General features: G+C 46.5%; 1 protein-coding gene across 1 annotated transcript; it reads right to left on the bottom strand.

Annotated features, from left to right (window-relative positions):
- Positions 1-2,912: 2,912 nt before the first annotated feature.
- Positions 2,913-11,723, bottom strand: PRODH2 (proline dehydrogenase 2). The gene is made up of 10 exons (XM_066630334.1): positions 11,544-11,723; positions 10,995-11,188; positions 8,975-9,095; positions 7,782-7,865; positions 7,596-7,676; positions 4,430-4,576; positions 4,102-4,268; positions 3,876-3,986; positions 3,186-3,274; positions 2,913-3,082 (listed from the first exon to the last, which is right to left on the bottom strand). The coding sequence occupies exons 1-10, from the start codon at positions 11,721-11,723 to the stop codon at positions 2,913-2,915; spliced, it is 1,344 nt and encodes a 447-aa protein (XP_066486431.1).
- Between the last annotated feature and the right edge of the window lie 802 nt (positions 11,724-12,525).

The raw sequence follows: 12,525 nt of genomic DNA, 5'->3' as shown, positions 1-12,525 counted from the left end.
TTCCACTTCTGCCTCAAGGCCCTGAGCCTGTCATCCCTCCCAGCCCCACCATGAACCTACTACTCTAGGGTAGTGCTCAAATTATGGGGGAAAGATGGGGGGCCCTTAATGAACTCCACCCTACTTGACCTTTCTATTTAAGGTTGCAATCCTAGCCAACTTACCTGGGAGTAAGCTTCACTAACTATAATGGGACTTCTGAGTAGACATGCATAGGATTGGGCTCATAGTCCAATCATGCCCCCCCCCAATTAGCCTTCCAAAAACAGTAATTCAGAAGGCTGTCATAGTGGATAAGGGAACACTGCCCCCTCCGGGCCCCTCTAATGTGGGGTCCATACCCCACTTTGTCTCCCTGTTCCATGAAAACCCTAGACATCTTGCCTATCACTACGACTGATAGGGCTGCTTTCAAGACCCACTCTGCTGTCTAGGGCTTTAGACAACTCTTCGAGAGAGTGCAGGTTTAATTCACTGATTCCTCCCGGATGTGTGGGAGCCTAGCTTGCTACAGTACAAATGTCATTAAGCCCATTATATAAAGCCCAAGCTTCCTACTCCCCTCCCTGCTCAGTCTGCATTCCTGAGCCAGGCATTGGCCAGCATAAAAACCAAGCTACATACACTGGCCAGAAAGCCACTGAAGGGTCAACCTCACACCCCCCCCCCACACACACACCAGTCATCCCAGCATGTGTGTTACTTTATAAGTTGCCCACAGACAGGAGTGAGGAGAGGGAGGGAAGGGGGACAAAATCCATGGGAGGTAAATTTAGGAAGGGAGGGCCTAGTCTAGCATCCTGCCCCAAGCCCAATGCAAGGTCTCAGCGGCCCTGCCCACAGAAAGCTGAAATGCGCCCGCAGTGGCAAGTCTATCACCATGACAACTCAGCAGAGGCCCATTTTCAATGCCAGCAGTGGTATCGCTAGGGGGGTGCGGGCCGCACTGGGTGACACGCACAGCAGGTGACACCACTACTTGCCAAAATGTTTAAAGTCTTGGTATTTTTGGATAATTCTATCATGTTATATATCACTCAATGCATAATTTCATGCCAAAAGCAATGAAAACAAACCATGTTGAAATAACTATATTCTATCAAAAGTTATAGCCAAAAAAATCCAGTTGGGACGGAGCAATGGTATGGCACCATTCCCACTACCCGGAGCACTGCTGTGCCCATTGCATGGGAGGAGGTCCATTATAGGGGTTGTGTGAGAGAGAAAAGAACTCCACAGGGTGACATGCTGATCTCCTGCACCGGGTGACACAAACCTTAGTGACGCCAATGAATGGCCCCAGGATAGAGGAGACAAGGTGATTGATTGCCCCAACTGCCAAAATCCCTGGCAAAAACACCATCAATACAAAATCCATAGAAAGCAGTTAAACTTTATGGAAGTGTTCATTTTTATCAGGGTATAATCCATAGGGCAGAGCAAAGGCATCTGAGCCCATCTTGTGTTGTGAATTATACAATTGCAGCATACAATAGTTTAAAGATAACAAAAAAAAAAGGGGGTGAGCCAGAAGACACTCCTGTATGTGAATCACTCTTCTGACAAGAGATGCCCCCCAATTTCTTTCGTGGCATTTGGAAAAAGAGTTAGTCAGTCCATGCTCATTGGAAACTCTTTCTGAGAGCTCTGTGGAGCCTGTGAAAATTTAGGCTCATGTCACAAGGCCAAGTCTGAAAATCCCCAATGCTTTGGGAATGGGACTGTCTCATCTGGTGGGTGGAAAATTAGCCTGCAAATAAAATGACTGCTCAACACTGGTGGATGCCCCTGTCCGTTGGGCTTTAAGGGGTTGGGAAACATGATAAATGACAATCTCAGTCCAATAAGAATCACTTCCCAGAATCCTCTTAATCACCACAATCATCAAATTGTCATAAAAATAAACAGAACAACCCTCCAAAAACCCAAAACACCCCTCCACAAAAAATGTCTCAGATTGTAATAAAGGAAAATCTTGTTAAATTGCCAACCCCATTATCTACTCAATCTCCCCCCCGACCCACATTCATTACAAAGCAAACCTTCAGCTCCTCTCACTTTCCTCCAGTATGTTGTGCTTACCTCTGCAATGTAAAATGGAGATTCCAAATAAAGCAGAAAACCAGGGTACATGTGTTATTCTAGTCCAGGAATTTTTCAAACTTTTTCATCTTACAGCACACTGACAAAGTGCTAAAATTGTCAAGGTGCACCATCCGTTTTTTGGCAATTGACAAGGCATACCAGTGGGAGGTTCACCCCTCCCCCCATGGGTCTACTAATAAATGACCTTCCCCCCAACTCCTGTGGCACACCTGCAGACCATTCATGGCACACTGGTTGAAAATCACCGCTCTAGTCTTTTCCTATCCCCATACTAGGACAGATCCCCCCACCCACAAGTCCATAACCATTGTGTGTATTTGCTTCTATTCACATGTGTACTTGCAACAACAAACCACAAAAAATTACAGTATTTTTCTTTGGCTGTCAAGGATAGCAAAATGGTGGCAGTAGCAGCTCCACAATCCAGCTGAGTTCAGATGGCAACCCGCTTGTGGTTCACACCTCATCAGCTGAAGGTCTCTGCTTTAGGACAATTTGGCTGTCATTCAGCGACGGGATTGTTAACAAAAATCATCCAATGTGAGAAGAGTGGCAAGAGGTGAAAAACCAAGGTGGTGGATGCACATCAGTGATTTTCTTGGTGGATTCCATTTCAAAAGGGGGAGCTAAGGTGAATCTCCCCTATACACAAAAAGAGCAGCCTTCTTTTGGTACAGTGAAGGAGATGGTTAAAGGCTATGAAAAAGGATGTGAGACAGGAGATGAGGAGTTGTATTGTGGGGTCCTGTTTTCCATGAATCCAGTAAAATGGAAATGGGGCAGCTCTTTTAGATGTTGGGGCTCCTTCAAGGTTGCCTCAGAATCCGTCTCCGTAGCTCTAAGCGCAATAGATCTCTCTCCTTCCGGATCCCAAGTAGTACACTCTCATTCTCATGAGCACGACGGATCATGTAGGGAATCACCTCTTCCACAGAGCCATATGGGATGGATTTGTAGACAGCATAACCAGCCTGTCCTAGGTTTGAGCAGGGGGCAAAGAAAAAGGGAAAGGAAGTGACATCTCACAGGAAAAAGAAAGGAAATGGCAGGGAAGCAGGGGAGACCAGCATGCATCTTACCCAGTGCCAAGGAAACCTGGTCACACATGCCCAGAAGCTGCCCAAAGTTGATTGGTCCAGTACTCTTGTCGATGCCCATCTCTGCCATCCTTAAAATGGGTAAAAGAAGCACATCCCACTGCTATGTGAGGGAGAACTATCTATAGCACAGGCGTAAAGAGCAACAAGCTGTAAGCCAGAAGACATGAGTTCAAATTCTTGCTCACTGGCCTTACTGGAAAGCCACTTGCCATGATCTCTCATTGTCAACCCCTCCCCCATCTGTAAAATGGGGAAATGACTGACTTTACGGGATTGCTGTAAAGTGCTGTAAAGGCTCTGAAGCCTCCGTGAAGCAAGGAAAAGCTGTGCTATTCCCCAGCGTAGTTCCTAGGGGAAGGGACATTTGAGGAGGATTCTCTTCCAGGTGAAGGTGTAGGTTCCTTCTTTTTTCCCCAACCTCTTTCTTCGGCTCAGCATCATTTTAATTCAGGAAAGTGTTTCAGGAATGCACAGACTTGCAAATGTATGAGACATCTTAACAGGTAGTTAAACAAGAAGACAGCCCTCCTATTTTCCATTTAGTTATTTGATTTTCTCTCTGAACTGCTTTGTGAACTTTTTTATTGTTGAGAAGCAAAATATAAATATTCTTCATAAGCATATTCTTAATTACCACAACATTCTCCATCTACCTCTAGCTCCTCTTACCTTCGCACAGCCTGCATCACTGACGTTTCATTGTGTGTGGCCACAATCAGTTCAAATCTGCCTTTGGCTTGAGCCACCTGGTCCAAGGCGAAATTCAGGCAGTGCTGGTAACTGTGTCCCATGGGAAAAGGAATGGGTTTGTCAGCATGGAGGGGACCGCCAACAGGATGCATTGTATTGAAGGTTGGTAGAGTTGAAGAGCAGATCTGTGGGGGAAGAGCCTTACCTTTCATTGGTAGCCTCCCAGCTGGGGTACACAGGATCAGAGTACCCTTTTTCCTTGGCCAGTTTCCGTTCCTTCTCCAGATAAGCCCCCCGGACAAGTTTCACACCAAAACATACGCCCAAGTGCTTGGAGAGGGCCACATCCTGATTCATCCGCTCCTGAGTGTCCTGGAGAATGACACCGTGGTCACAAGCAAAATGTCTGCTACAGATCAACAAACACACAGGAGTCCTCCAACAGCATGGAGCTGGTGAAGCAAGAGTGGACTACTCTACCTCAGGAAGTGTGGTGGACAGAATAGGGAGAGTTGTTGCTGAAAGAGGCATACCTTGAGATATGCCTGATATGTATTCCAGATCCACGGGTGCTGGGTGTTCCAGGTGGCCATCATTGCCATGGTAACTAGCGTGAGGGCAGGGTTAATGTATGTGTATTCAGCATCCACCAGGACACGGACTCCTTTTTCCACAGCATACTTCGGCAAAGAGAAAGGGAGACATAAATAACAGGGATGGCTCCGGGTAGATAACCAAGCTGTCTTATTGCTGAGGATGTTGCACTGCTTGGTCCCACTCAGTCCTCTAAATATCAATCAGATCTTAAGAACGACAGAGACATGGGTGGCACCTGAAAGTTGGACTAACAGTGCAATTCTGTGCATGTCTAGTCAAAAATAAGCCCCACTGAATGTAATTGGAGTTACTTCCTGGTAAGTATATATAGGAGTGCAGCCTAAGTTATTGTGGCATTGGATTGCATCCAAAGAAAATGAACCAGAAGTAGGGAGGGGAGTCAAATTTTTGGAAAGGAAGTCCATCTTGAGAGTACTGCTCTGCTCTGCAAATGCTGCTGGTTTGCAAGCAGACACAAGAAGTCGGCTGAAGGATGGTTGAAAGCACCAGAGGAGGGACCTGGAAGGCTTATCCATGAAGAAACTCCTGGTTTGGAGTGGTTGCAATGCTCACACAGGTTGAAAAGCAGGGGTGTGCTCATGTGTAATTTCACACTAGGTAACTGCATGTTTGGTCTGGGCCTTAACCTCCATGACCCCACACTTTCCTTTAGTTCTAGCCCTCTTCCTCTGCAAGTTGGGAGCAATACTGAAGCACCCAAATTCCTGGGCTGTCTCTGGTCCCCGTCCCCCATCCCCCACACTGGACACTCATTGTATGCAGGAAACTACGAAAGCACATTTAACATAGCCATTTTTCTGGGATGTATGCAACACAGTACTAGGGTATTTGCATCCTAGACCAGGGGTGTCCAAAAATTTTGGCATGAGGGCCACATTATCTCTCTGACACTGTGTCGGGGGCCGGGAAAAAGAAATAATTAATTTACATTTAAAATTTGTATAAATTTACATAAATGAATTTATTAGAGATGGAACTTATATGAATGAATGCAGGTCTTGCAGTAGCTCAAGGCTTATAAAAGGCCTTGCACAAAGCGAGGCCAGCCTTTCCTTTGCTGCCACTGTTGCATCACAGATGTGAAACAGCAAGTAGTGGAGGGAGCCCTCATCCCACAGCTCAGGTGAGAAGTCAAGCAGTCATCCTCATGCTGAGAGTAGTTGTGTTGGGCCAGCACAGGCTCCAGCAAGTCTCCAGATGGCCAGAAGCTCATTGAAGACTGGGGGCTCTTTGAGGGCCAGATTGGGAGCCCCCGAGGACCGCAAGTGGCCCCTGGGCCAGGGTTTGGGCACCCCTGTCCTAGACTATTGTGTCCTGGTCATATGCATCCCAGTCATTGGTGTCCCTGGGTTCACATCTGGGTTTTTTTGCATCTCACTATAACTGGACAATAAAGTCCATGTTATATATCCTAAACCTCTTATCCATGCCCTAACCCTATCTTTGCATTTAAAAAATACATCTAAAATAAATATACATATATTGGGACACAAATGTCCGAGATGAGCCAAAAGAAGGGATGCAAACGTCCAGTACTGAAATGTATTTGACTGGGACACAACTGTTCAGGGCGCAATGGTCCTGTCACTAAACGGGAGCAATCAACAGGTTTACCTTTGGATAACAAGCAAAATGCAATCAGGTGCCTTCCCACAATCCAATACAATTGAAGGAAGTAGTATTTAAAGGTATGTAGAAGAGGATGCCTCTCAAACCCGTAAACTTATTGATGTGGAGGACTACACAGGACACCAAATTCATATATATTTTTCAAGTGAACACCCAGAGAATTTGTCAGGTTCTATGGATCATGTTATAGCCACCTTTCTTTTGTTAATTAGGTTTCTGGTTAATAGCCATCAGTTGCTGTTTCACCAACAGGAACTAATGGTTCAGTGGTTTCCTGATCAGTGGGGAATCTCTCTGTTTTTGAATAAGATATCAATCAGAGTTTGGGGAAGGAAACACCCATCCAGCTGAAGAGAGGGAGCAGATTTAAGATGTGTGTCTGTGAGAAGGAGAGAACAGCCTTGGCCATTTGGGAAGATGCAGGGAGAGACAGGAGAGTTTCTAATTGGACTTAGCTGAAAGTGGATGTGCAGTCTAGTGGGATGTTTAAGTTGCTCTCTGGAAGATCTGTTACATTGTAAGAGTGTCTCTTGTTGGCCTCTACTTATGCCCTGCTTGTATATTTGTCAATAAAACTGATACAGTATTATAAGGATAGTGTGTGTCTCCAGTGCTCTTTTGTATCCAAAGGAAACTAAACAAACCTAAAGTAGAATAGACAAATGAAAATACAGTACAGTTGGACCTCAATATCCATTCACAGACCCCCTGTAGGTACCGAAACCCACAGATAATGGAATCTGCAGGTGGGGTCTCACAGAACCTCCAGACATGACCGTAAGCGTCTTCCATGCAAGCCTTCCTGGGCCTCAGAAAGCCTCCCAGCCGTGATAGGAAGCTGCTTCTGGTCGCATCTGGGTGGTCAGGTGAGGTCCTCCAGCATGGGTTTCAAACCCACACTGATTCAAATCCAAGGGTTCTGAACCTACAGATTAAGAGGGCCCACCTGTATACCTTTACCAATTAATCTGTGGAACTCCTTGCCACAGGATGTTGTGATGGTACCTGGTTTAAGCGCCTTTAAAACAGAATTGAACAGATTGATGAAGCAAAAGTCCATCACAGGTTACAAGCCATGATGACTATATATTTAGTGGTAGACTATATCTGAATTCCAGACGCAAGGGAGTGGCGGCAGGATATAGGTATTTTGATATCTTGAGTGCTCCCTGAGGTATCTGGTAGGCCACTGTGAGAAACAGGAAGCTGGACTAGATGGGCCTTTGGCCTGATCCTGCAAGGCTTGTATTCTAAACTCTGCATGGTAGTGTTGACCCAGGACCTCTCACTGTTCTGGGAAGCAGAAGCTCCGAACAATACAATAGGCATGTAACAATACGATACAATAAGAAGAGGCACGGACTCCTTCCTCATTCCCTGCCCCCACCACACATCCCTCCCTTCCATTTAAAATTCCCCATCAGCCTCCTGGAAGATGTCTTTTTCCTGTACCTGTGCTACAGAGTTGAGCCGACTCAGTGATTTTTGGAAATGCAGGTTCTCTTCTCTGGTCAGGCAGCCAAAGCTCAGTTCCTGGAGAGATGGGGTAGGAAGGGGAGCAATTAACAAGCTTTAACTCTCTGAGGAGCAAACCAAATCCACAGGGTCAAAGAGCAAGGGAGAAGGAACCTCTCTCACCTCTCCTTTCATGAGACCCGCCACTCTCTCTACAGTCAGGTCTGATGCCCCCTCCTGTTCTCGTAAGCGCAGGGTAATAGTCTTCTAAAAAGAGAGACAAGGAAAGCTCAAATGAGACCGGAATAAATCCTCCTTCCAAAAGCTGTAACAACAACAACAACAACAACAACAACAACAAGTATTTATATACTGCCTTTCTTGGTCTTTATTCAAGACTTTATTCAAGGCGGTTTACATTGGCAGGCTTATCTAAATCCCTTATTAAATAGGGATTTTTACAATTGAAAGAAGGTTCATTTCTTTCAATGCTATACAGGCACTGATGTCTGACTTCCCAAAATCCTGTTCAAGCCTTCTGTTCTCTGTAGCGTACCCCCAATATCCATGGATCTGGCTTCCATGGATTTGATTCACCATGGATGCCATGGATACCAAGGAAAATCCACTTCCAATTTGCCACCAGAAGTCACTTTCTGAGGCCTCCAGGAGACCAGCAAACTGGAAGCAGCTGAGATTCATGTATCCACGGATTCAAGTATCTGCAGGTGGTCCTGGAAAAGATTCTCAGTGGATAAAAGGGTGAACTGTACTTCTGAGAGGCCACCAGTCATTGCTTGTGTATATTCAAGTCTTAATATACTTAGTCTTAAACCCACCCTTAAATGCTAGAAACTTGTGACTTTAAAAAAATAATTATCTGACTACCAAGTTCTTCTTTAAATTCACCTTTCCCACCACAGTCACTACCCCGTGAAGGTTGAAGACTTCCTTTGCATGGCTGCTAGAAGCATCAATTATTTGGGGGAAAACAAACTGCTATCCTGCCTGGCAAGCACCCCCGTAGCCCCTGCTGTACTGGACAGCAGTGGGGAACTAAGGTCCAGTCCTATCCAACTTTCCTGTGCCAATGCAGCTGTACCAATGGGGTGTGTGCTGCATCCCATCCCGTAGTGGGGAGGCAGTCATTGAGGCCTCCTAAAGGTAAGGGAACATTAATGGTAAAGGGCCTGTATTGCAGCTGCACCAGCACTGGAAAGTTGGATAGGATTGGGCAAGGTGGCAGTGGATCCTCACTGTCTTGCCCAGGAGTTAGTTGGGCAAGAGTGTGGGCTTGTAGTTAATGGGGTCCAGGCATATTGTCCCTCCTGCTGAGCTGCTGCTGGGCAGTCCCCACTCTGCCACATGATACTCACACAGAGCTCAGCTGCCATCAGGGCTGTCACTTTCAGTTGCATCATTGGATTGGCAGCACCCCCCACGGACAGATCCAGGCAGTTAAGCATTGAGCGGGCATTCTCATCGTACCACCCTTCCCTGGACAAAACAGAAGGAAAAAATTCTATCTCCCATGTGAAATCTTCTCCTTTCAATGACCAATGAGGAGCACCACAACCACCAACTCCTAAGAACAAAACCCTGAAACTCTTCTGATGCCTCTCCAGGGCCTAAGCTCCATTTTTCTGGTCTGCCCACCATTGTTGTGTTCCAGATAACTTCCTCCTCTCAGCATCTCTGAAGCTTTTGTTAATGATATCCAAAACAGAAGAAAATTGATTCCTGTCCCTTGACCTTAACATGTGAGATTTATCAGTCTATAGTTTTGAGGGGCTTTTTTTCTTTTTCTTTTTCTGCAGCCTCCTCTCTTAGCTCACTGCAGTTAAGGAAAAATGTTCCCCAAATGTTTTGCCAAAGATTTTTGAAGATTAACCAAAGGCCCTTCAGTTTTGGAACTGGAAGTCCTTCACTTCCTGGTCTGATGGCAGTGCACAAGGGGAATGGGAAGGGTTTTGGTTTTTGTTTTGTTTTCGTAGCGCAGAAGTGGCAGACCAGGGGTGGCATCAGGTGGTATTCCGAATCACACTGACCCTGGACAGAATGTTTGGATCACACACACCTCCCAGGATGTGGTAATGGCCATTAGCTTAGATGGTTTTAAAATGGAATCAAATGACAATTATTGTGGGGGGTACCTAAGAAAGGGGCTATTAGCCATAAAATAGAACCTCCATATTCAAGGATAATGTACCATAAAATACCATTTCAAACTTTCAGAGGCATCTGGCTGGCAACTGTGCTGCTAAGCAGAATACTGGACTAGGTGAGTCCTTGGACTGCTCTTTGATGGCTCTTATGACCTGCGATTGCTTTAAACTACATTTTCTATCTTCCTTTGGGAGGGGGTGGAAGGTTCCATCTTTGTGTGCTGCAATTATCATTATACTTTAAAATGGCATCTTACCTTGCCGCTTCTCAAGTGGCGACCATGTGCAGAATAAAAGTGTGAGATTACCCTTTTGCACCTGTTATTTGAATCACCACTTCCTGAATGCAACATCTCGAGCTGCGAAGACATTTAAAGAGCAGCCTTGTGCATTATCAGGAGATCCCAGAGGACAGGGGTGAATCATGGTTCCTGTGTTCACATTGTATGCAAACCCGTGCATTTTCCCGCCACGACACAAATGCTGCCCCAGCACCTTCACCACTGCACAACCACCAAAGTGCTAACTCGCTCATTGAGTCACAAGGGAAGCAAAAAAGGACATGTGATTCGTGCTCATTTACCACTTGCGTGCAAAACTGGCTTGCAAAGGTACCCCGAGCAGTGCTTAAATTACAGAGGGGAGGCAGTGATCATGCACCTACTCTGCAAACAGACCAAGTACAATCCTTGATGTCTCTAGAGGAAAGTTCCTGTCTGAAACCCAGAAGAATCCATGTCAAGCATATTGGGTTAAATGGTCTGATTTGGCATGAGGAGAGCCAGGGTAGTGTCATGGTTTGGGAGTCAGACCTGGAAGATCCAAGTTCAAATCCTGCTCAGGCACAAAATTTCCTGGGTGACCTTGGGCCAGTCACTCTCAGCCTCACCTATCTCACAGAGCTGTTGTGAGAACAAAAGGAATGAACTATATAGACCACCATGAAGAAAGGTGGTATAAAAATGTGAAAAATAAATAAGGCGGATCCATTTGTCCTTTAAGGACAACCACTAGCCCTATAGTCAAATCATGCTCTTCCTGTAGTGCACAGGTGGGCTTCCCTGTTCCCATGTAATTCAAGTGGAATACATCCTGTGATAATTCTGAATGTATTCTCAGCCAGGACATCTGTGCTGCTTCAAGACCCAGACCACCCCTCTCCTCCTCTTTGTGCCAACGCAACTGTTCCTCTGCTGTTCAAACCCAGCCCCCTCTACCTGGGAAAACTCACCCTTCCTTTGCCTGCCCCACATCTTCTTCAATAGGGACTGCAAGGAGAGGCCGGACCCCCAAATGCTGGAGCCGCTGCAGTGTGTTCTGGATCTCTTTGGGGGTCTCACCAGCCACAAATTGTCCATAGAGTGTGCACCGGAGGAGAAAGCTCCAGAATCGGCGCCCCAGAATTCGTCGGGAGGCAGAAAGGAGCTTGGAGGAGCAGAGGAGAAAATATTGGACAAATTATTGGACAAATTCAGGAGGGGTCTCTGTAATAACATGCTAAAAAATGGTTAAGTGGCCACAGAAGCTATCAGGGACTAGAGCTGGGTTTGTATAGCTGCTGAATGAAGTCACCCTTCGTGAATCTGATGAAGTGGACTCTGGGACCACCCAAGCTTCTGCTACAATAAATCAGTCTTTAAGATGTCATGAGACACCTTTTTGTGTAGGGCTAGGGTTACCTGTTCCCACAACTTGGCCCCTATATTCCTCTCCCAGTCACAACATAGCTAGCCACCACTTATCGTGGTGGGAGAACAGATTCAAGGCCCCTGCATCTCACCGAGGGTGCTCTCTGAACCAGCCATGGGGAAGAGCAGAGCAAAAACACCAGCAGGCCACGCGTCACCTCCCAATTGCTCTTAAGCCGGAACACCTTCCCGTCATCCAAGTTGAGCAAAGGCTGAGGAGGCATGGACTTCTGTGCCGTAGCAGCAGCTTGGGGGGCTGGCTTGGGAGGCATGGATCTCTGAGCAACAGCTTGGGGGGCCCATAGGGCTACCAGCCTGCAGTACAAGAACTGTGCCCTGCGCTTCAGCATGTTGTCAGCTCCGCTTGAAGGTTAGCACACCACTCCTGGAAATAAGCACCTGGTGCTGATCCCACAGCTCCTGGGGCCAGCAGAAAACCCTGAAGGAGGTGGGAAAGAGAAAAAAAAAGAGGGCTGCACTGGATCCACAAGATGCTGGTTCAGCAGGTGGAGGGCTGTGTGTGAGCAGTTCAGTAGGGTAGAAAAACTGCTGAGGAGGAGAAGTCACTGATTAACACCGGGACTCGTGGTTCCATCACATAATTGCTTTAGCCCATCAGATTCCATGCCCTTAAAAAACTGAGAAAGAATATGAAAAACACACCCCAAAATCTGGGTTTCCTGGTGTAACAACCAAGGCCAGCACCTGCCCTCCATGGCGAGAACTTGGGCACAACCCAAGACACAAAGGCTAAGCCCATCTTCCACCACCCTGATTATGCTGTCTCTGCAGTGAGAAGGTATCTCCCTCCCAGGCTGATTATCACCAGCTGTGAACTTCAGCAGTAGCCTGGGAGTGCCCCTCCATTGGTGTTTGATTGACTCATCTTGGCCAATTGGCACCCTGCGCTCCCAACATAACCTCCCTACTCTAACCCAACATTGGCATGACCCTCGACCTTCTCCGCAGCCCTGCACCATTCCATGGAGTTCGTAAGTTTCATTTTACTTGTCTATTACGTGTGCGGGTTTTATGCCTGTTTACTTTGCAAACTGGGAATAAAAAGATATCTGC

This window comes from Tiliqua scincoides, chromosome 5, assembly GCF_035046505.1.
Source record: "Tiliqua scincoides isolate rTilSci1 chromosome 5, rTilSci1.hap2, whole genome shotgun sequence".
Lineage (NCBI taxonomy): Eukaryota > Metazoa > Chordata > Lepidosauria > Squamata > Scincidae > Tiliqua > Tiliqua scincoides.
Note: the sequence above shows the minus strand (reverse complement) of the source record. Positions and strands in the feature narration are given on the sequence as shown.